General features: G+C 35.5%; 1 protein-coding gene across 1 annotated transcript; it reads right to left on the bottom strand.

Moving 5' to 3' along the window:
* Nucleotides 1-2,267: 2,267 nt before the first annotated feature.
* LOC143636868 (uncharacterized) lies at nucleotides 2,268-4,762 on the bottom strand. Its single transcript, XM_077104350.1, has 2 exons — nucleotides 3,530-4,762; nucleotides 2,268-3,462 (listed from the first exon to the last, which is right to left on the bottom strand). The coding sequence occupies exon 1, from the start codon at nucleotides 4,518-4,520 to the stop codon at nucleotides 3,927-3,929; it is 594 nt and encodes a 197-aa protein (XP_076960465.1). The 5' UTR covers nucleotides 4,521-4,762; the 3' UTR covers nucleotides 2,268-3,462; nucleotides 3,530-3,926.
* Between the last annotated feature and the right edge of the window lie 20,615 nt (nucleotides 4,763-25,377).

Genomic DNA, 25,377 nt, shown 5'->3' with positions numbered 1-25,377 from the left:
TTTCATGTAACGCCCCGGTACCGATGCCCTACATTGGTGTTGGATTTACTAATAAACACAGTTCTAAATATCAGAGTTAATTAAAACTTTTTACGAAATATAAAAATTTCAATAAACATTTCATATCATGTCATAAACTTGTCTTAAATACACATATATTTTTTTTCATAATAAAACACCATTCATAATACATCATAAGTCTTTGGATGCCAAATTCTTATTTTCCTACCATGTGTCCTCCTCATGCTAGCTGCCTCATCCTACTCACCTGCGTGCATACTAATAGTCAGCTATACTGAGTGAGTTCTAGTTAATCAGGCAACATACAATACATACACTTACCTCCATATATGCATTCAAGGATACATATTAAATACTTACTAATACTCTATCATTCATTTCATACATTTATACAAAAGTTCATACTTTTATACTTCCACGCTACATACATTGTATCTTTTCTATCTCAGATATTATTAGGGTATGTTCCCTTCCTTTTCTATCTCAGATATTATTAGGGTCTGATCCCTTTCCCTTTTCCTTTTCCTTTTCTATCTCAGATATTTTTAGGGTCTGATCTCTTTCTTCTCTATCTCAGATATATTTAGGGTCTGGTCCCTTCTCTATCTCAGATATTATTAGGGTCTGATCTCTTTCTTCTTCTACAACCGTACATATGTTTCTTTACATCCTTCATTAATTACTTTCATACATACTTCTAATCTCTACACATATCATTCATTCATATATTACACACCTCATACATATATACCATTCATACATATTCATATATCATACACTTACCACTTAAGGAAAATGTATTAAGTATTCACATCGAGTATGCACACAACCCCGAAAACATAACAAGGAATTGGGGCTAGAAACTCACCTGTCTCTTGTTTCTTTCCGAGTTTATAGTAATCCCTTTCTTTAATTAAGCACGACTAACTGTATGATAATTATAGATAGCAATCACTAACCTTTTACACATCATTTAAGTTTCCTCCTAAAACTTCTAAGTCTGTAGTATTCTATTCGAATGGGGTATTCCATTTGAATAGAGTATTCTTTTCTAATAGAGTATTCTATTCGAATGGGCATTCTATTAAAATGGGTATTCCATTTGAATGGAATTAATTTCTAAGTCTAGAGTATTCTATTCGAATGGGATATCCCATTTGAATGGAATTAATTTCTAAGTCTGGAGTATTCTATTCGAATATGGTATTCCATTTGAATGGAATTAATTTCTAAGTCTCGAGTATTCTATTCGAATAGGGTATTCCATTTGAATGGAATTAATTTCTAAGTCTGGAGTATTCTATTCGAATAGGGTATTCCATTTGAATGGAATTAATTTTTAAGTCTGGAGTATTTTATTCGAATAAGGTATTCCATTTGAATGGAATTAATTTCTAGGTCTGGAGTATTCTATTCGAATAGAGTATTCCATTTGAATGGAATTAATATCTACGTCTGGAGTATTATATTCGAATATGGTATTCCATTTGAATGGAGTTAATTTCTTAGTCTGGAGTATTCTATTCGAATATACCCACTGTAGGTTGTTAATTACCATATTTATCATTTTCACTTCATAATCTAACATCCACATCCATATATTTGTGTTCTTTATCTTTTAAACATGCTCCTTTCTGTTCTAGACCAAGATCTAGCTTACTTATCAATAAAGTTTACACCTTTATTGATTTCGAACCCGTTTGAGCTAGATGTAGGGTTTCTACATGAACCATTCTTTCTCACGGGTTCAATAAGTCCACTTTTAAAATCAAGTTTATATTTTATGGTATAATAATACCCATTTTTCGTTAGGGCTAAGTCTTAGGGCAAACCGTCCTTAATAACATAATCTTTAGGCGAAAAGAACGTAACTTTTTACGTTTTTAGGCTACGGTTAGCTTTGATGTGCAACTATGGACTCGTGTCTTGCTTGTATAATCAAGATCTATCACGAACAAGACTCGGTTTTGGCTTTGGATCTTGAGCCGTGATATTAGAGAGTGTTTGTTTGTGTTTTTGAGTATGTAGGGAGGCTAGAAGATAAGAATGAGGGTTTTAGGGAGGTTTAAAGAGTATTTATACTCCCTTACGTCCATAGACCTAAGGCCCATCACCACCCTTATTCCATCTTTCATTAACCAAGTCCATACTCTTTTATTTTATTTAACTTAATTAAATATTAACACACTTTTAAACAAACACGATTCCTTTTATTTTTTATTGTCGATAGTAGGATGTTACATTTCAACCTCAAGAGGTTCTTTCTTTACTACAGACAGATTGGAAGAAGTTTGAGTTGGTTTATCAGTTTTATTTTGATCTTTCAATTTCTTCCTATACTTAGTAAATTTTGACTCATAAAGATCTTTCTTCTGTGCACTAGTCAGTTTACTTACTTCATCACCTACACCCACGGCTTCCATGAGTTCTCAATGAGAACTTCTTTGTCTTTTGATAATTCTTTCTTCTTTTCTTCAGCCAACCATGCTCTGGCTCTGTCAGCCTTTATCTTCTCACCCTATTTTCCTCCTCTTCTTGTTTCAATTCTCTTAACCTTCTTTGTTTCAACTCTTCAGCTTGAGCTTCTCCTTCTTCTTTTTAATTTCTAAGATATTCTTTTGAACTTCTCTTCAACCTCTCTCCTTCTCATTGAATCAACAATCCAAAATCATACCCATGCTCAAGTTAGAACCTACATTTATCTCCAAACATTTTGAACACTTGATCTTTCCTTTCTAATTCCTCAACTACCCTTCTTTCTATTCTCTTTTTCTCATCCTCTTCTTCCTGGTCTTTTAGAGCTTTACTCATATTTTTCATGTCCTCATAGCTCATTTTGCTGATTTGTTCTTCAGTATACGTTTTGGTTTTCATATGAGAAATGTATATGTTCAACTGTCTTTTATTTTGTTTCCTCATCTTCCTCATTTCATTCCTTTTCTTTTCAAATAGAAAATTAAGATCTTCTTCAGATAGTTCATTAATCTCTTCAAATCTAAAACCTTGCCCCATCAGACTGATTATCCTTGGATCTTCTCTCTTCAATTCTTCTAGTCTGGCCTTGATGTTCTCAACATGTTCATCAGTTAATTGATTTTGAGGTGAAACAAGTTCATCCTCTTTTTGTTTTCAATTCTTTCCCCTCCTCATCATCCTCCATGTCATAAATATCCTCCAATGCCCCAATCAGTGGCTCATTGGATTCATAATCTTCAGGCCTTACAGATAGCAAGGGGGTAGCATGTATTGGTTCTTCATTTGGATTTTCACTCTTCATCTCCTTAGCCCCTTGATTCTTCTCATTCAACTTCCTTTTTATCTCCTTTGGCATTAAATCCTTAGGAATATTTTCTTTTCTGAATCTCTTCCTCTTTCTTGCATATTTTACCATATCAATTGGCCAGCTTCTTTCATTGGACTTTATATCTTTCACTAAATCATCTATCCCTTTCTTTGATGTTGCCTTGGCCATCTCATACTGAATACTTCTTGCATCATAATCTGTCACAAACTGTTTATCAGTATTTTCATTGGATGATTCAACAGTTGATACAGTTTGTTGAGGGATCTCAGATTGAAATTTGTAAATAACAATGGCCAGAGCATTTCAAGCTTCTTCAGTCTGTTGCAATTTCAATAAACCTTCAATCACTTCCTACTAATCTCCCCCTTATCTTCACTCAGCTTCTTTTTCAACTCAATCTCCTCCATTATCACTATCTGTTCATCAATCTCTTTTAGTGTCAAACATTCATTCAAAATCTCCCTTTGGATCCATTCATTTACAATCTTGTCATGCCTTTTCTTTCTTCATCAGCAGACTCATCAACAAATAATAGTTGGTCACTTGATTCTACTTCCTTCTTTTTTAGTGGTTGTAGTTGGCTTTCATATTCAGCCACTACCTATCCTTTCTCCCTTCTCCTCTCCTCATCCTCATCCAACAGTCTAGATAACCCAACCTCCCTGACAATAATAGGTGGGAACTCATCTATTTCCTTCAGCGGATCCTCCAACTCCCCATCCACAACTTCCTTCTCCTTCACTAACCGAGAACTTACTTCAACATAATCAGCATTGAGTTTCTCAGTTTTGTCAGATAAAATAATAGTTTCACCAGACATAATAGCTTCTTTAGTATCGTTTTCAAAAACAACTGTATTGTCACTTTCTGCATCAGTCAACACTTCATCATTACCAACCACGTTTTCATCACCCACATCTACCTCATTAACCACAGCAACCTCATCAACCTTATCCACCTTATCAGCCTCATCAACCACATTCTCCTCCCTTTCCTCAACTTCATCCTCATCACTACTAACATACACCACTCCAATCAAATTCAAAGCATCATCAATAACATTTCCTCCAACAACAGGTACATTCTCCCCATGTTTTGGTGCATCTGAGGTCTTCTCAACCTCAGTCACTAGGGTTTGAATTTTTAGAAGTGCTTGTTCTACCTGAGATTCCAACTCTTTATTCCTCTCATTCATTCAACATTTTCCTATTCGTAGATCACAATTTTGAATAATATGGTCGAAGTTTCTTTTCAAAATGTCACGGGCTGAGACTAGAGAATGGGTAAAAGGATTGTATTCAAAATTTTTAGAAGAGTGGGTTGGTTGGGCTTGAGGAATAGGGCTTTGGATGGGTGGGGATAAAGATGTATCTTGTTGGTCAAGGTTTAATAAGTGTGTTGGTGATTGGTATGGTGAGTTGGGTTGGTTTATGAGATGGTAAGTGTGACACCCGACATTTGTTGGTTAACCCCGTTAACTAAACTCAGATAATTTTGTTAACTCGGTCAGAAAACTAGCATGCATGTTGCATGTCACATGTCGCATAATCACACACATGAGTTTGTCTGAGTCGTTGGCGGCCTAACAACAATAACAAGTTCTATTAATTAAAATAATAAACTTGTTACAAATGTTATGATACATATTATATGAAATATGATAACTTGTTACAAATGTTACGATACATATGGTTGGCGATATGTTAGGTGTTACATGTGACGTGTTATATAAACTAGTGTGATATATATTACATACTACTTGTCGCATGTTACACCATACACTAATGTGATATATATTAGTATATTACACACTACTTGTCACATATTACATTATGAACTATGGTAATATATGTTACATGCTACATGTCATATGTTACATGTCTATGTATGGTATGTGTAAGAAATGGTCAAGAAGGATTGTTACATGAATCTTATATTACATGTACATATTAATTATTAAAATGTACCAAGAACTTTAGATTATGTTATACCTAGTAAACTTGAATTAAAAATATTACATGATACATGTTATTAAATAAAATTCTTAACCTAAAGCTTATTATTGATTAATAGTAGTTAAATTGTTGTTCATGAGAGTTAATTTGTTTTTAATAAGATTTTGGTTACACAACCTTTGATTTGAAAACCTTTTCTCTTCCTTTTCTCCTTCCTTGGCCGAAATCCACACTACAACACACACACACATATCACATTTTTCTCTCTAAACAACATTTTCTTTACAATTTCTCTCTAGACATACATATATACAATTGGTTTTGGTGATTCTTGAATCAAGGTTTTGGATTCTTCATTGATGAAACAAGAAAGTAAGCATGTCTTTATATGTTTTTATTTGCTTTTTTTAATTTGGGATTGTGGAATGAAAGTATCCAAGCACATGAAATCATAAGAAAATTAAATACCATAAAACTGACAATCTACATGTTAAGATTGTTTTGTTTGTTTCTTGTTATAAAAACCCTAAATATCTTTGTACTAAAATCTGTATGAACAATAAAAAGATGTGTCTTAATCATATAAAATGGTTCCTTGGTGATTTAGGATCGTAGAGATATAATAATCATGATTGTTGTAAGTTTTGATTTGGATCTGCTTGTTGACAGATTTTGTGATCTAGATTGTTAGTTGTATAACTTGTTGATACGATGGTATTTTTGATTGATTCTTGATTCTATGGTTAATTACATCGAGTCTAGTTTCAAAAAAACAAAAATCATAATTTTTGGTCTTTGTTTGACTACTGTTTATGAATTTACAAAATCGGGTATCAATTCTGGTTGAAAAGGTAATTTTCTGGTCTGTCTTGTAAAGAGTATAACTTGTTATTGAATATGAACATTTGAGTGATTCCACTTCTGGAGTGTTATATATTGATTTATGAAACGAATCTAATTGGTCTTGGATTGATTGGACATATATGGAATATTTGAAAAACACTTACCGTCTGTTGCATAGATAGAGTAGCTGAAGGTAGGTTGCTATAGTATATGAATTTTCATGATGGTTGTGAGTGTTGAAAATTAAAAGAAAATTTCTGGAGATAGCTAATACTTGATAATTTTGGTGGAAATTGTTTGGTAATATATTTACAAGATCTATTTGGCTAGAAAAATGGACCTTGGTGATTAGAAATTTGTCCAAATTTGTCTAGCTTACTGTTTTGGTAAAATAGTTATAGTTTGTACAAAGATTATTGTGTTAACTTGGAATTTGACTTTGTTGGTCAACTAGAAACCATTTGACTAAATGTTTATCTTACTTATGATTTATAAATATTGATTTAGTTGTAGGACTTCACGAAAAGTGGCTAAGTGCAAGTTACATGATTGATTGATAAATCAAGATTAAGGATATTATACGACTAGGCTAAGTCTAGATAATTGGTCAAAAGTCGAACTTTAGTCTTCGGTCAATATTTTGGGTCAAAGGTCAATATTTTGGTCATCGGTCAACAAACTCGAATTTTAGTCTTCGGTCATCGAGACTTGGATTTTCAGTCAACGGTTAACGAATTGGACCTTTCCAAAGTCAACAAAAAGTTAAACTTTGGTATGTCAACGAAAAGTCAAACTTTGGTCAACCACTAATAAATAATGAGATTGTTTGGATACTAAGGGTTCTAGGAACCGCTTAGCAAATACTTACATACTTGTATTGTTTAGGGTACTGGTATGCAACTTTGACTTAAGCAGTTGACTTCCATTTAAACCAAATTCGAGGTGAGTTTCACTGCCCCTCTTTTACTTACTCCTTTTTTGGGAGAAAGCATGCATACAAAACTTTTTGGATATTGTAGACTTTGTTAATACCTCATGTGTACATAGTGAACTTAAACTAAAGTCCCCCATACACATTGGACCGTTAAAAATTGTACATTGGCTGGATGAAAGGTAGTACTACTGGGTTTGACGAACCCCCTCGGGGCTCTCGGGAGAGGGAGTCGCCGGGTGTCTTCATTTACTAGAAATGCAATATGTACTAGTCTTATATTAGACTCCATGGGTGGCAAACAAACTAACAAGTCAGCCTCAGTCACAATGGAACTTACACTAATGTAGCATGATTACTAGCCTAATTAACTAGTGGTATTATAGAGGCATACATTATCCGTACTTAGATTCATCTACAATGTTTTTACTTATTTACCTACTGGTTTGTTTGGCAAACTTGTTTTAAACTCAAACCTGTGAACTCACGAAACATTGTGTTGACCCATTTTAGCATGTCTTTCTCAGGTGTTTAAAGTACACGTGTGAAGTTGAAATGAGTCAAGGATGCATGGATCCCATTAATCATCGAAGTATGATGGGAGTCTAATGAAATGCTATGTCTGGGCGTCTTGACACGCACTCTGGGTTTTTAAGTGTTTTAATTAATTATAAGCTTCCGCAAATGTAAAATTTTATTGTTAATGTGCTTACCTCTTTTATGATGACAAATATTATGTAAAGATTTTCCATTGAAAATTGATTGTTCATTATGACACATGGCTAGATCCTGGTATGTCACGCACCTCACGATAAAACCCCGTTAGTTGAAAATTGAGGGTGTGACAGTAAGGTAATAGTTCTGGTATATATGGTTCTGAATCAGTTTGGGTTTGGGTTTGGGTTTGGGTTTGGATTTGGGTTTGGGTTTGTGGGGAAAATGGTGGTGAAGGAAATTGTGTTGAGTCAAAGATTTAACCTGAAATGACTTATGAAAGATTAAGTGAGATTGGAATCTTCTCAACACTCTTTAGAAATGGCTAAGTATAGATACCGAGCACACTTAGACCTCCGAGCAAGGTTTTACTTGATCTAGCAAGGTATTTTGCCTATCGGGCAAGGTTATCTTCTTAAAGTCTTCTTAAGTGATGATCCGAGCAGGGTTCACTTTGTCTAGCAAAGGTGTTTTTCAAGTCGAGCACAGTTTGCTTACTAGCAAACTCTTGACTAAACCAAGCTTTTGAAGCCAAGTATATGGAAGATCTAGAAAGGTTTGATTAATAAAAAGTGGTTCGAGCATGTTTGTTGAAAGTGATCAAGAAATATTCTAAGTACTTTCTCCAGCAAGGTTCAACTCTGAGCAAGCTACAGTGCTACCAGCACAGTCCAAACAGTGTTAGCAGCAAACTTTGGTTTGCTTAATAAGTTATTATTTAACAAAGAGTTGAAGGGATTCATGAAGAACAGTTTGTTCGTAGGACCATATCGAGCAAAGTTTGCTATGGTCAAGAAGATTGAAGTCTGCTAGGCGAGTATTTTCTTAGGAAAATACTCTAGGTAAAGTCTACCAGGAGAACTGTTCACCAGCACACTTCAAGGTTACCAGGTCTTATCGAAGAAGACAAATGGCACAAAGTGTTCCCGAAGACCTGTTTTTACACTTAGAATGTTTTGAATATGTAATATGATTATGTACCAATCATTAGGCCTATAAATAGAATATTTTAGGGCACGCCTACCATGGATTCGACTTTACACTTTTCAGACCTAAACGAATATTCCTGATTGAGTGTGACGGTTGTCCTAAGATTAGTACAGATAAAGCATTCCTTACAATAAACCCTAATCGATTTACATTTGTATGAAACCTTTCTATAAATGGAAATCTTTTGAGTTATTGTTTGTGTTTGTTACATTTAATATCTTTAAGCAACAATCCTGTTTGTTAGTGTTTTCGCCGTTAAAAAACATTTGTTCTTACCCTAGATAGCACAGTCACCAACCTTCTTGTCGACAGAGTTTTCTGTGTGGGTTGTGACATTTATTGTGAGTTTGAGTGATCAATACGGGATCAACAAGTGGTATCAGAGCTTGTTTGTTGCTGTTGGGGTGAGGAATCGTTGCTTATTGTTGATTGATTGAAGATGAAGAATGACGTGAGCTGAGTACTATTTCATTGATTTTTGACGTCAGCAGCTCTGTTTTCTTTCATTCTTTCCGATCTGCAATATTTGGTGTTTTCTTTCACTGATTTTTACTTAAAGTTTATATTTTTATTACTAGATCTTGCTCCAATCGAATCAGAAACATCAGATCTGAAGAGTTATTTCTCAGATCTGATTGATTTTAAAATTTGATTTTTCAATCTGTTTAAAGCTTTTCTCTGTTTTTCTTTGAAATCACCTTACAAAATAGCAAAAATATGTCTGTTTTTGAAGAGCAAGAGGTTTCCACTAACAAAATTCCTAGGTTGTACGAACAGGAAAATTTCATCAAGTGGAAGGTATTGTTTGAAGTTGTCGTGTGTTATAATGACGCTGATATGTGGAACTCCATAAAGAGAGGTCCATATGTAGCTGAAGGTGCAAATCCTAACCAAGCCGTTGGTGATAGGATGAGAAAGGTGGATGGCAGGGCTCTAGCTATGATCAAGCTGGGTCTGTCTTGGGAAATTTTAGCCAAGGTTGCACATCATACAACAGCCAAAGTTATGTATCATGCAATACTTGAGATGTTTGAAGGGAATTCTAAGCTAAAAAATATCAAGAAGTAAAGACTCAAGCAACAACTTGAGAGATTCAAGTATAAGGATAGAGAGAGATTGAAATCAATTTATGATAGATTTCTAGAAATTGTGAACGATCTCAGAACCACTGATTATGTCATGACTGATTTTGATTTGAACACTAAATTGTTGTCTTCAATGCCAAAGGAGTGGTATACAGCTAGCAAATTCATCCTTCAGAAACCAAATTTTGAACAACTCAAGGTGGATGATGTAATTTGCTTTCTACAAGCTACTGAGATAGAGATGATTGAGAACGAAATGATAAAGGAAGAGAAGCCATGTTTCCAGGTGTCCAATGCTCTTATTGAACCTATAGGAAACTTATCCACCAAAAACCAACAACAGATCCGAATCAGAGAAGAACCTACTGAACATGGTGTTGATACACCTAAAGCATTTGTTGGTGGTAGTACAAGTAACCCAGGAAGCCAGTCAAGGTTTAATGTCCAACTCATAGATGACAATGATTCTGCCTCTATGGCAGGTGGACATATACCTTATGCTGGTGGAAGCAATGGTCATGGAAATGAAACTCAAGCATTGTTCTCTATGTTCATAGAGTCTTACAATGTATTTGTAGCCAAAAACATGATCCACACAAGTGTCATTCAAGATGATATAGAACAGATTGATGCTGATGATCTTGAAGATATGGACTTGAAGTGGCAGGCTGCAATGCTTGCACTCTGAAGTAAGAGGCTGTTTAACAGGACTGGAAGATCTCTAGTGTCTGGTCCAAATGAGAGGATTGGTTTTGACAAGTACAAGGCAATCTGTTACAATTGCCAGCAACCGAGACACTTTGCTAGAGAATGCAACCAGCCAAGAAACTTCCAAGTGAATCAGTACCAGAACCAACAACCAAGAAATCAGCTGCAATAACAGCAAAACCAGCCAAGAAACAACAATTACAACAACCCCAATTTCAACAACTACCAGCAGCCACAAATGAATAATCAACAAGTTGTGCCACAGAACCAGAATTACCAAAGAAACCAGAACCTCCAAACTGCTCCCAATAACCTCAATAGAAACAATCAAAATCAACCCGGAAATCAAGGGAATGTAGCACTTGCTGCACAACAATAAGGGAATTTTGATTGGAGTAATCATGAAGATGACATCACAAAGGCCAACGTTGTATTGATGGCAAAGATTGAAAATGAGGTTGAATCTTCTTCTTCACAGGTACCTTCAATCTCTACAACTGATGTACCTGAAACAATTGATGCAACTGATTTACTTGAAAGAATTGATGCATTGAATGTGAAAGTAGGCAAGTTGGAGAGTGAATGCTTTAGAAAACAAAGCATGATTAATGGGTACCAAGCAAGTGACTTAATCTATAAAGAAAAGATAAGAAGTCTTGAAGATGATTGTATGATTAGTTATAGAACTCAGTCAAGGTATGTGACTAAATTGATGGTCTAAAGAAAATAATTGTTGAAGAGAAGGTGGAGAATACCAAGTTACAAGTTGAAATTAATTTCTTAAGAACTTGGTTTCTACAGGATACATTTGTGGTATTTTGAACCAAGTAAAAGAGGAAGATAAATACAAAGTTGTTCCACCACCATTCAACAACAATTATTTATCCAAGGTTGACAAAGAAAAGAGAGAGGGATATCTTCAACAGTTTAGAGATGTATTTCAAGACAAAGAAGAGTTCATTGATATTTACAAGATGGTTGAAGTGACTAAAGATGGAGAGTTTGTAGTGAAAGATGATAAGTCAATTGGCATGCAAGTTTCTGAAGAGACTTCAATGATGATGATCTGAATGTGGATGATCTGAGTGACTCTAGTGATCAAATCTCAGATGAAGAAATTAAAGATGCAGAAAGAAATAGAATACATAAGAAACCTGATTCAATTCACAAACTTCCTTTGTTGCCACCACAAACTCCAAAAATGAAGAAACAAAATGAAAGAATGAAGAGAGAACATGTGTCTTTTGACATGTGTGAAAGATCAAAGATGAGCTATAATGCTGTTAGGCCACCAAGCAAGGCTATTTTGAAAAGGTTAAGTGACAATAACAAGAAAAAGGTCACTGAAACAGTTCTTGGTGACAACTTTATTCCAGTATACCCTATTTTCTCTAGTCATGAAGTTTTTGACATAGGAGAGGTTGAAACATTGGAAGAATATGAGAAGAGGCAGTCGAGGCACAAGGGAAACCTAGATGAAGAGACTATGAATATGCAGAAAATCATCTTTGTGAAAAGCAAGACTGAAAGACAAGACATTAAAATTGAAGAGTTTGTACCTTTTTCAATTGATTTTGATGGATTGAAGACTAAGAAAGCACTTGGTATTAAACCACCTATACCAAGTGAGAGATTCAAGAAGGGGAGTCCTCATGAAAGTTTCAAAGGAAAGGTGTGGTGCAAAAAGTGTGATGAATATGGTCACCATACTGATTCTTGCAATGAAAGATTCACTTTCAAACCTTTTCATGTTCCCAATGAAACAAAGTTTGGTCAAAACTTTGCACTTTACAAACAGAAGTATGATGAATACTTGAGAAAGGAAACGTGTGTGAAAAGGAGACTGTGAGCAAAACTGATCAGAAGGCTAACAACAGTGTTAAGAAGGAAGGGAAAGTTGAAGAGAAACCAAAGAAAAATGTGGCTGAACAAGTCAAAAGAAGCATACCTCCCAAGAAATCTGAAATTGTTGTCAAAAAGAACTTTCATCCATTGAGAATTATTCCCAGTCAAGACACAAAATCAGTTAAGTCTGATGATTCTCAAGAATCACCAACCAATGATAAGAAAGGAAAGAATAATGTCTTCTCAAGAACGATACCAAAAGAATTGACTGGTGATGAAAAATTCTTATTGAAGCATGGATTTGAACCTCAAGGATTTCTTTGGAAACCAAAGGGTGAGTTCAGGAGAAAAAGGATTTTGATGTGAGAGATTACTCAAGCACAAAGGATTATGTAGTCCAAGATTGTCAAAGCATAATTCCTTGTGTGCAAAGTCCAGCAGAGAGTGGTTATGAGACTGACATATCTGAAGACTGTGAAGTTGTGCATGAAGACCCTAAACCTACTGTTAACACATCCAATGCAACAATTGTTAATGAAAAGAATGATTTGCAAGTTGATTCAGCTTGCACTTCATCACTCAACTAACAACTTTCTTTATTTGTGCAGGAACAGTCCACTCCACTGAATGAAGTGTGGTATATGGATAATGGATGTTCCAGGCACATGACTTGTGACAAGAGGCCACTTGGTAACTATGAAGAGAAGTTTGAGGGTCCAGTAGCATTTGGAAGTGATGAAAATGGTGAAAAAATAGTTGGAAAAGGGATCTTAACAAATGGTAAAGTCACATTTGACAATGTTTTCTATGTGGAGGGGCTACAATATAACCTTTTGAGCATATCACAAATGCGTGATAAAGGTTATAAGGTTGGTTTTGATGACTCACATTGTTTCATCTTAAGACCTGAATTTGTAATACCACCAGACATGATTATGATGATGGCTCCAAGGAATGGCAATTTATATGAATTGAACATGAAAGATGCTGTTTCACGGGGTGGTACCTATTTTGTTTCAAAAGCCACTGAAAATGAGTCTAAATTGTGGCATAGAAAGCTGTGTCATGTCAATCTGAAGAACATGAACAAAATAGTCAAGGGTGAGCATGTCATTGGTTTACCTACTAGGGAGTTCAAGTTGGATGAAAATTGCATCTCATGTAAAAAGGGAAAGCAGCACAAGACTTCACACAAGACTAAACTCATCAACACAATTGATCATGTGCTTGAGATGCTTCACATGGATCTTTTTGGTCTAGTGAGTGTACCAAGTATTGGAAAGAAAAGATATTGACTTGTGATCTTTGATGATTTCTCAAGATACAATTGGGTTTATTTCCTAAGTACAATAGATGAGGCTGCTGAGTTGATTAAGAATTGTGTAACTAGGATTGAGAACTAGTTGGATGCAAGGGTGAAAGTGATGAGAAGTGATAATGAAACTGAGTTCAAGAATGGAGTGATGGATGAATTTTGTAACGAGAAAGGAATACTTCAACAATTTTTTGCTCATAGAACTCCTGAACAAAATGGTGTTGCAGAAAGAAGGAACAGAATACTAATAGAAGCTGCAAGAACCATGTTAGCAGATGCTTTTCTACATGTCACTTTTTGGGCAGAGGCAATTAACACAACATGTTATGTTCAGAACAAAGTTCTTCTTAACAAAACTCAAGCAAAAACTCCTTATGATATTTTGTTTAAAAGAAAGCCCTACATTAAGTTTCTCAAGCCATTTGGATGCAAATGCTCTCTCTTGAACACCAAAGATTATTTAAACAAGTTTCAAGCAAAATCCTTGGATTGCTTATTTGTTGTCTATTCTACACACTCAAAGGCCTACAGAGTATATGTGAAAGGTCATTTGAGTGTGATTGAATCCTTTGATGTAATCTTTAATGAAAATCAGTTCAACACAGCTGATGGTGAAGCATGGCTGTTTGACCTTGAGAAATTGATCAAGTCTTTCAAGATTTATCCTGAAGACTTTGATGAATCATTCTACAAGACCAGTCAACTTGAAGAGACAAATAAGAAAACATTAGATTTGGAAAAGTTATTGTCTAAGGTTGCAGGAAAAGAGAGTGAATATACATTCATAAAGGATCCCTTAAGTGCAAATGTTGAACAAGTTCAAGATAATGATCAAGAGCACAATCAGAGTCCAAAACAAGATCAAGGAAATGGAAATCAAGACAATCAAGTAGTGTAAGATGAACAAGTTCTAAATGGGGAAGATCCAAGCAACCAAACCAGTGAAGAGGAGACTTCCACAAGAGCAAGGTTTCAAGATTTATTTGGCATATTATATTTGAGAAACAATGGTGCATCTACCTCAAGGCAGAACAATGAGGAAACACCTGAAGTTGATAATGCAACAACTGATTTGGTCATTGATGAACCAGATCTCAATGAATCAAGTCTTGATACTACCGTGTCTACTGATTTGATAGTTCAATCCTCTTACGTTGAAAGAAATCATCCTTCTGAGAACATCATTGGAGATATAAATGAAAGAGTTACAAAAAGTCATTCTGAATCTGCAAACATTTGTTTGTACTCCTGCTTCCTATCCCAAATTGGACCTAAGAATATTGTTCAAGCATTGAAAGACAATAGTTGGGTAGAGGCTATGCAATAGGAGTTGGCTCAATTTAGAGATCTGCAAGTGTGGGAACTTGTAGAGAGGCCAAGAAAAAGATATGCAATTGGAACCAAATGGGTTTTCAGGAATAAAAGGGATGAAAGAAGTATTGTGATTAAGAAAAAAGCTAGACTTGTTGCATTGGGATGCCTACAAGAAGAAGGGATTGACTTTGAGGAAGTCTTTGCACCAGTTGCAAGACTTGAAGCAATAAGAATTTTCTTAGCTTATGCCGCCTCAAAGAATATAAGGGTGTTCCAACTTGATGTCATTTCTGCATTCCTTAATGGAAAAATAGAATAGGAGGTGTATGTATCTCAAACACCAGGATTTGAGGACCCTGATTATCCTAACAAGGTGTATAAGTTAAACAAAGCCTTGTATGGACTTCATCAAGCTCCTAGAGCTTGGTATGATGAGTTACCAAATCATCTACTTGAAAATGGTTTCCAAAGGGGAGCTATTGACAAGACCCTCTTTTATAAGAAGAAAGGAAGAGATTTGCTCTTGTTACAAGTTTATGTGGATGACATTATTTTTGAAGCAACCAATGAACACATGTGCATGGAGTTTGAAGAGGTAATGAAATCCAAGTACAGTATGAGCTCAATGGGAGAAATGAACTTCTTCCTTGGATTGCAAGTTCAACAGAAGCCTGATGGGATTTTAATATACCAGTCTAAGTATGTGCAGGACATACTAGACAAATTCAAATGTAATGACATTAAAACTGCTTCAAATCCAATGAATACAAAAGAAAAGATGGTAGCTGATGAAAAGGGGGAGCCAGTGGATGAACATGAATACAGAGCAAAAATTGGATCTCTGATGTATCTGACTACTTCAAGGCCATATATCATGTTTGTTGTGTGTGTCTGTGCAAGATTCCAATCAAGTCCTAAAGTTTCTCACATGAATGCAGCCAATAGGATCTTTAGATATTTAAAAGGAAGACCTGATTTGGGAATTTGGTACCCAAAGAACCAGTCATTTGATCTGATTGCCTACACCGATAGTGACTATGATGGGTGCAATATTAGCAGGAAGTCCACTTCAAGAGGTTGTCAATTTTTGGAAGACAGATTAGTGTCATGGCAATGCAAGAAGCAGACCACAGTGTCAATCTTAACTGCAGAAGCTGAGTATATAGCTGCATCTGCCTGCTATGCACAAGTCATCTGGATTCAAAATCAGATGCTGGATTATGGTCTGAATTTCTTAAACACCCCTATTTACATTGAAAATACTGCTGCATCTTTTATTGTTAAGAATCATGTACAACATTCCAAGACTAAGCACATTGAAATCAGACATCATTTTATAAGGGATTGTAGTGAAAAAGGATTAACTGAGGTAAAAAGAGTTGATACAAGTGATAATTTGGTTGACTTATTCACAAAACCACTTGATAGAACCAGGTTCAACTTTCTTCTGAAAGCCCTGGGATGATCAACTCTAATGAAGTCTGATTCATGATGTGTGCTTGATGAGCAAAATGATTATCTTTTCAAAGTCTCAATGGATGTTGTGTGCCTCTATATGCTAATTGATCTAAGTGATGGTTGTGTGTGTTTGATTATGATACTTTTTAATGATTAATTGATTATCTGTGCAAAATTAGGTATCTTTGATGCTTATGCTTGTTTATCAGTTGACTTGTGGGATGTTATGATAAGTGTTTTGAATGGACATATTTGATCCTATGCTTATCTGATGTTATAATTGAGTATATGAATATGTGAGTAATCTCATCTAATGATGTTGCTAGCATTTGTTAGACTATGCTTAATGTGAAGTCTGCTTGTTTTGATAATATCATTTATGATTATGATTTGAATATGTTACCTGTCTTTGTGTCAAAATGTACTATTGTGTCAAAAAGATATGATCAAATGAAAATCTTTAAGAAACTTTTGTTCAAAACAATTTTGATATAACTGAGCAAGTTGTTTATGATGCAGAGATATGATAATACTATTCAGTTCAAAACTTTATAGAAGCTTAACAGAAAATTTTCAATGAAAAGACTCAGATAGTTACTTTTGCTTAAAACTATGTCGTTGGCTAAAGTCAGAAGGACATATACTTATATATGTTTGGTCATGTCATCTATTTATAGATTCAAAGGATAGCCATTAACATAAAGACTGAAAACATTCGGGGCAATTGTAATGTATTCTTTCACTTAAAATTATGCCAATGACTCTAAGACATGTATTTATTTATGTGTTTGGTCCTGCTGACTACTTGTAGACAAACAGGATAGCCATTCACCTGGAAGCTAAGAGTAATTGGGGTGACTGACAATTTTAAATATGGGAAATGATATTACATTGACTACTTAGCCAATCATATGGATTTAATAGGCTAAAAAGGCACTTAGTACAGTCATTAACATGTATGGTTGCTTTCCCATGATGTGTAAAGTCTAGGGTGATATAAACATAAAGAATCTGCTAAGCTTAATGTGGAGTTACATTGTTGTCTATGCATGTTCCAAGATAAATCTTTCCGAATGATAGGCAGAAAAGTGATTATCCAGTCATAAACGAGCCCATTGGTATTTGGTCTCCAAAGTAAAGAATTTATATGAGAATGACAAAGAACAAAATTGAGCACAAATGTATAGTTTAAACAAACACAATGTTGTTATATGCTCACAAAATTATGTTTAAAAAAAAGGTTCTGTCATTAAAAGATTTTAACCAAAACCCCAAATCAGGGTGATCTAGAAAAAGCCAAATAAGCCTTGAGAATAGATATGGAGCATCAGAAAACAATATGTGTTATCCATTGAGTATTATGCATAAGTTGAACCTTAATAATATCACCAAGGAAATGAAATTCATGCTAAGTCTAGACCTGCTGTTAACCTGTCTATACAGTCATAATAATGCTAAGAATGAAGTATTGAGAAAGCTACTTAGTCAATATGATCCCATTCTTGAGATCTTTTCATAAAAAGATAGAAAATGTTTTGCAAGGAAACATAACTGAAATTTGATCTCTTAATGCACCATTTGCTCTTAAACAATAATCTTTAAAGAAATATATGTTTGAAAATTGTTTTAAGTCAAAAAGTGTTGCATTTTACCTTCAAAAGGTTTGAATGTTAATTTTCGAGTAAGGTTTGATGTTTTGTAACCTTTTCGAGCACACTTATACATTTTGGTCTAAGTTTATCCTTTTCGAGCATACTTTGAAGCTTTTACACTTTTCGGGTAGAGTTTACTACTTTACTTGAAATTTTAACTTTCCGAGCAGGCTTGATATTCGATTATGCCTAAATATGATGTTTACTAGCAAGCTTTTATCTAGTTAAGACTTTCTAGCATACTTTAGTGCTTTGATTAAGAGTATAACTGCTACTAGCAAGCTATTTTATATGATTGATTATACTGTTCACTAGCAAGCTTTGTTGATCTCTGAACTTTCTAGCAAACTTAACTGTTCTTTAGGTTGTTTAAGTCAGTCTAGAAAGCTTTGTGATTGAATATGTTACTTCCAGCAAGCTTTAATGCTTTTTAGACTGCCTAGCACACTTAGGTGTTTGTTTAAGCTATTTAAACTCATTCTAGCAAGCTTTGTGACTATGAGTGTGAATTGGAATAGGTCTTGTTATGTTCAAGTAAACTTTGAAATTCTAGCACACTTAATGATTATGTGAATTTGAATATGTTTCTTTGAAATTACAAGTGTTTTCGGGCAAACCTAGTTTCCCGGGCACAATTTATGTTTCGAGCACACTTTGAAATGTTCAAGTGTTCTCTCAACATACTTGGTAATTATTCAAATTTTTGCTTTTCGAGTACACTTTGTGTCTTGAACTCATCTCTAGTACACTTTGCTTATTCAACAGTGTCTCGAGCACACTGTGTATAATAGTTTATTTGAATGATTATTTTCTAACTGTTTATGCAATTTTCGGGTAAGGTTTAAGTTATTCAGATATTCGAGAAAGGTTGACAATTAGGAATATGTCTAAGGTATTATTTTGGGATTCTTAATTGATTCCTAGCAAGTTTGGCCAGTTGATGATTTATACTTGATTATATGACTTGTGATTTATTCTCGAGCAATCTTGTATTTCAAGTAAGCTTCCTTCCTTGAATTTACTTAATTTTATTTCTAAAATACTTTATATTCTGAAATAACTCTGAAACGAGCAAGCTTTAAGTAAGTGGAATATACCTAGAAAGCTTTGTAAAATCTGACTTTTACGAGCAAGGTTTGCTAAATGTACTTTATTGAGCAAGGTTTTAATTGTGAATATATTTAATGGATAATGTTACTGTTTGACAACTATTAACTCACTACATGACAAAATGCATTTAAAACTCACATTCAAAAAGGTATAAAAAAGGGAGTTAGTGAAATTTTCATCACTCTCACTTCTCTCTCCTTCCACACTTGCTCTCGTTTAAGAATATCAACCGCCTTAATCTCAAAAATTCCTAACCCTAGTTTACATGCCCACACAATCCGACTCGGTAAGCATCAATTAAGTGTTTTCCGACAACGACTGAGTAAAAATGGGCATTGATTATTCAATTTTACTAACTCTCTGTTTCTTGTGTCAGTTATTAATTTGTCGAAGATCAGGTTTAAAAGACATTTCTTTATCCTTTCTTCAAATTATAACCTAAATCGTTCAAAGTTTTGAGCTTTATGACTAATATCTACTTTGAATGTGTTGTTTTTTGTTTGTGTGTTCAGATATGGCGGAAGAAAATGAACCGACCTATCCATTTGAGCACAAGCACAATATGTGTGCTCTGTTACAAGTTACTCCAGATAATGAGGATGTGGCTCTGATGATAAGGTGGCTACAACGATCAAATATACGCTTTGCCTTGACAGAGTGCCCAGTGATATATGGAAATCACTTACTTGATTTTGGCGCTCAACAAGATTATATGATGATGTAAACGGTATGCGATTGGAAGCCAATGTGGAAAGGCAGGAGATAAGGATAACTGAAAGACTAATCAGAAGATGCCTCCAATTACATGATGATGATCACAATCCTATTCACTTTACAAACGATCATCTACTGAAGATATTTGTGCATACAATGGGGTACCAAGGAAATGTGAAGGAGGGACAATTCCAAAAGGAAATGTTTCCAAATTTAAACAGATTCTGGATTCACCATCTTATTTAGGGCTTTGCCCCTAGGAAGGGATCGTGGACTCTTATGAGTCGTGATTTGGCCAACGCTACAATTGCTATAGTGTATGATCTACCATTCAACTTTTAAAAGATGATTTTTGAGGGATTGTTGAGCATATTGAAGAAGACCAACAAAGACAAATTCTTGGCCTATCCTAGGTTTCTGCAAATAATTTTTAATCAGAAGCTACAAGGTTTACCCACTACGGGTACACCACATGTGTTGCAGAATCCAAATGTGTACAAACGAATTGCCAATCTGTCAAGCACAAGCAGATTTGATCCATAAGTTGAATTTGACATTTTACCATGGTTGGTGAACCATGATGCTGAGATTATGCATGTGCTTAAGTTAACCTCAGAAGAGGAGGATGATGAGATAGAGATTGATGATAGTGATGACGGTGATGATGGAGGAGATGAGGGAGATGGTAATGAAGGAGGAGTTGAAGAAGTTTTTATTGTTGATGAGCATGATCAGGGGGAGTCTCAACCCATATCAACACCACCAACCACACCCTTAGCCACACCACCTTACTCCCCACCACCACATGACCAATCCCCACCTCAAACACCACCTGAAACCTTAAACCTAAACCCACCTCACACCATTACCCAAACCTTTAACCTAGACCAAACCCAGCCTACCCATGAACCATATATACTAGAAACTGTCCCCTCACACTTTCAAACTTTCCCATCCACACCAATTACATCCCCAACACACTCCCAAACCTTAGAACAACCAAGCAACCTACATTCACAATTACCCATACCAGAAACATTTTAATACCAAACATTAACCCTTTACCCTCAACCAGTGAAAATATTTTTGAAAGCCCAAGCCCTCCCATTGACCCAGCCCCTCCACAAATCCAACCCATAAACCCACCAACCAATACTATACCTGAACCCTCTTTTGACTCACTACCCAATACCCCTCCCATGCTTACTATATTTATAAAAAAAATCATGATTTGATAAGAGAAACTGTGGAGTTGAGAGGTAAAAATGTTGAGTTGAAAGAACAGCTGGCGCATGCTCTTCAAAGAATTCAAACCCTGGAGGTGGAGGTTGAGAAGACCTCAGCTGCCCCAAAACAGGGGGAGAATGTTCCAGTTTCCACTGTTGTGGATGAGTTTGCTGATGTGGTGGTATAGAATGTGGATGATGGTTTGAAAAATATATTAAGTGCTTATGGTGACAGTGAAGATGAGGAGAGTGGTGAAAGAATTATCTTTGATGAAGATTATGAAGGAGATAAGTCTGGTGATGTTGTTAAAGACTATGATGTGAATGATGAGGTGTTGAACACACTCTATGGAGATTTTGATGATGAATTATTGAGGAAGGAGAAAGAGATTGTTGATGAGATGGAAGAACAAAACACTTACAATGTGAATACTGACAATGTGGCCACAACAGAAGCAATAGCGACTGATGCTATTGCTACTGATGTAATGACTGATGCAGTGGCTACAGATGTGATGACAGATGTGGTGATGGATGAAGGAGCTGCTACTGAGGAACTAGTCCTTATTGAACAAGAAAACACTGAAGAAAGTTCCAAGAGAGTAAAGCAGGATAAGGAGATGAATGAACTATTGGATGATATTGATAACTTTCCCCGGAAATAGAAGAGGAAAAGAAAAGAAGGATGGAAAAGGGGAAAGCCATTGTTGCTAATGATGAGGAGGAAGAGCATGTTACTACCAAAAGGTTAAATATTGAGGATGAGGATGAGGATGAGAATGCTCCTGCTGCCATAAGGCTTGACAAAGTTATAAAAGAAACAAGGGAGGGGGAATTCATTGCCTAAACCGTAACTGCAGAAGAGCTTACAGAGCAGGAAACTTTGATTGAATAGGCAAACATTGCCAAAACTTTAGATCAGTAAGGGGAGGAGGAACAAGAGGTGATTGAAAACTTGATAAAAATGAAAAGGGCTGAAGAGGTGGATAATTCCTTGGCCATGGTTGTAAGTGCATTCAGTCAATCCCAAAATCAACCTAACAATGAACCTGAGAAGAAGACTGACGAAACAATTGAAACACTGTTGAAAAAGGCTTCCAAAATACATGAGGAGTTCACTGCTAAAGTGAACAGGTTTGAAAAGATTTATTCTAGAAAGAGGAAGGCCAGTGAACAGTCTGATAAAGACATGTCAGCTAAAAGGGCTAAATGGGATGAGAAGAATGAATATTTTGTTGAAAGTCCAGAGGAGCAGGAAAGCCCTTTGAGGCCTGTTCCAATTCAGATAATAAGGCTAGAGGATATTGCTGAAGATATTCCAAATCCTGAAGAACCAAAAATTGATGCTGCAAATGAGTCTACAGAAAAGGGAGATACAACTGAGGAAGATGACTCTGAAAATGATGATAATGATGATGATGAGGGTAATACTACTGAGAAGATTGATATTTTGTCCCCACAAGTGGAAATGACTGATGAACAAAGGACAAATATACAACAAAGTCTGGATGAGGCCAAAAGGAATAATCCTTTAGTAATCAAGTTGATTAAGTTTGGATACAGTTTTGAAAGATTGGCTCCTCTTTCTGATGAGTAGTTGCAAAAAATGATTGACAGAGAGGACTATGAGATAAAGAAAAGCCTCCAAAAGAAAAATGTTGATTCTTTGAAATTTAGAGACTATCTGAGAAAGCATGGGCTAAATGAGAAAGATTTAATCATGATGAGTTTCCATGAATTGGAAAGACAGTATAATACCACAAGGGAAACTACTGAGAGAGAAGAAAAGGAAAGGTTTGCAAAAGAAGCAAAATTGAAGGAAAGAGTGAAGGAGGTAAGGAAGAAATATGGAGTAAAGTGTGGTTATTTAATTGATATAGGTATGGCTCCAGAGCTTGTTGACAGCTTGCCAAAGGCAGTGGTTGAATCTCACTTTAACAGACAATCAAAGAAGGATCAATCAAAGAAAGATCAACCTAAACCATCTGCCAAAAGGAGAAAGAGCATGACTCTGAGAGAAAAGAAGAAAGCCAAAAATGAAAAAGATGAGTTAGAAAAAGCTAAAGCCCAAGATACTCCTATTCCCGTGGAAGCAAAACCTGAGCCGATTGAACAAACAGATCCATGGGAAAATGAGGAGATGATCAAGATCTTGAAGGAAGTGATGGTGAAGCGTAAAGTAATGAATGAAAATGTTTTTGATATGTTGGGTAAAGCACAAATAAAACAGTTGTTTTATGAACAGAAAGCTGAATGGGAGAAGCTACTGTCAAAAGGTGTGAATCCCAGAAGCTTTATAGATGGAAGATTTGTACCAGCAAGTCAACCTCAAGATGAAAGGATTATGGAAATTATTGGACGATTATTCAGGGATGGAGGAGAAAATCTTGTTGACATGTTGACTATGTCTGCTGAGTTGATAGTTCAAATGTACAAGAAGAAATTTGCAGTAACGGGAGCCACCAAACCAATGAAGTCTATTCCAACAAGGCCCTCAGCTTCAAAGAGATACACGTCAACAACTAGGGGTGAGTCAAGTAGAGCTGGAACTCAAAGGGAAGAAAGACCCCAAACTGATATGGATTTACCAATGATTCTCTATTATGACTCTGTCTCTTATACCTTGAAAATGATTATGCAAATTAGGGAATTAAGAGAAATCATTTTCAAAGATGACTTTGCTGAATACACGAGACAACAAGTGAAGATAATAGCCAATATTGATTTATATGATTATCATGGCAGGAACAAGATGGTCGGGAGACAACAGAATGAGTTGTCAAAATACTTGAAGAGTGAAGCTGAGAAGAACTTTCCTCTGTTAGATCAAGGAAAGAAGTGGAAGCTGACTAAACAAGAACAAAACAGAGGGCCAAGCACATAAGCAACATAAGAAGTGATGAATTTGGCTACCTTTCAAAAGTCAGAGATAAGAATCCACTTTCAAATCTGAATACGTGCATAAGTATGAGAAGAAGAATGACAAGACCCAACCACGAAGTGCAGAAGAATGGGAGGATTGCTCGAATTGATTACAACAGTAATGATAACCACTACATTCTTCGAAACTCCGATGGATTGATATTGGGCATTATCAGAAATGATGAAGACCTGACCTTTTTACACAATGAAGATTTGAGGGACATAATGGAAATGATAATTCCTGAGAATCACCTTCATTATCAAATATTGTCTATTAGGGGTGTTCACGGTCCGGTTTTCGCGGTTTTTGGGTCGAACCTTGAACCAAACCGTTAACAACGGTTTTTGATTTTTGTAAACCGAAACCAAACCGTAGAACTTTTAAACCGAACCAAACCGAGCCGTTAGTAACGGTTTGGTTCCGGTTTGGTTTCACGGTTTAGGATAGTTAGGTTTTTATACAAGATATCAAAGATAAAGATTAATATAGTTATAGTAAAGTTGTATCTAATTTGCATATTTTGATAAGTTTGTACACAACTTGTCCACATTCAAGTTCAAACACAAGCTTATCTAAGATAAGCTTACCCCATTTCTTCTTAGCTGTTAATATATTTTGTAACACTTAACAACAATGGTTTAATTATGAATAGAAATATACCTGTGTAAATACATATATAATATAAACTATTTACATAAATAAATCACACGGTGTGGTCCGGTTTTATACAGTTGGTTATCGACATAAACCGTAAACCAAACCGTTCGTTACGGTTTGAAATTTTTACAACCGACCGACCAAAAGTTAGAATTAAAAACCAACCATGAAACCAAACCGGTGACCGGTTTGGGCGGTTTCACGGTTTCGAACCGAACCGTGAACACCCTTATTGTCTATCTTCAAGCAAATGGCAGGATCAGTGATAGTTGGACGAAGACAAGCAGCCCATAACGCAAGAAGATGAGTTTTTGGTCTAGGGTTTGCTTTGTAATCCCCACTGGACAAAATTTTCAACTATGTAATCATTTGATTTTGATATGTAATTTTATTTTGATATGATGTGTATTTTTAACTAAGTGTAAGTAACCTTAGAGGTGTTTTGGGACAATTGAGGTATTCCAATCTAGGGGGAGATTGTTGAGTCAATGATTTGACCTGAAATGACTTAAGAAAGATTAAGTGAGATTGGAATCTTCTCAACACTCCTCAGAAATGGCTAAGTATGGATACCGAGCAAACTTGGACATCTGAGCAAGGTTTTACTTGATC

This window comes from Bidens hawaiensis, unplaced genomic scaffold (assembly GCF_021521415.1).
Source record: "Bidens hawaiensis isolate Kalapana, Puna unplaced genomic scaffold, B.hawaiensis_p1.1 tig00008077_1, whole genome shotgun sequence".
Taxonomy (NCBI): Eukaryota; Viridiplantae; Streptophyta; class Magnoliopsida; order Asterales; family Asteraceae; genus Bidens; species Bidens hawaiensis.
The sequence above is the reverse complement of the archived record's forward strand: the minus strand, read 5'-3'. Positions and strand labels throughout refer to the sequence as shown.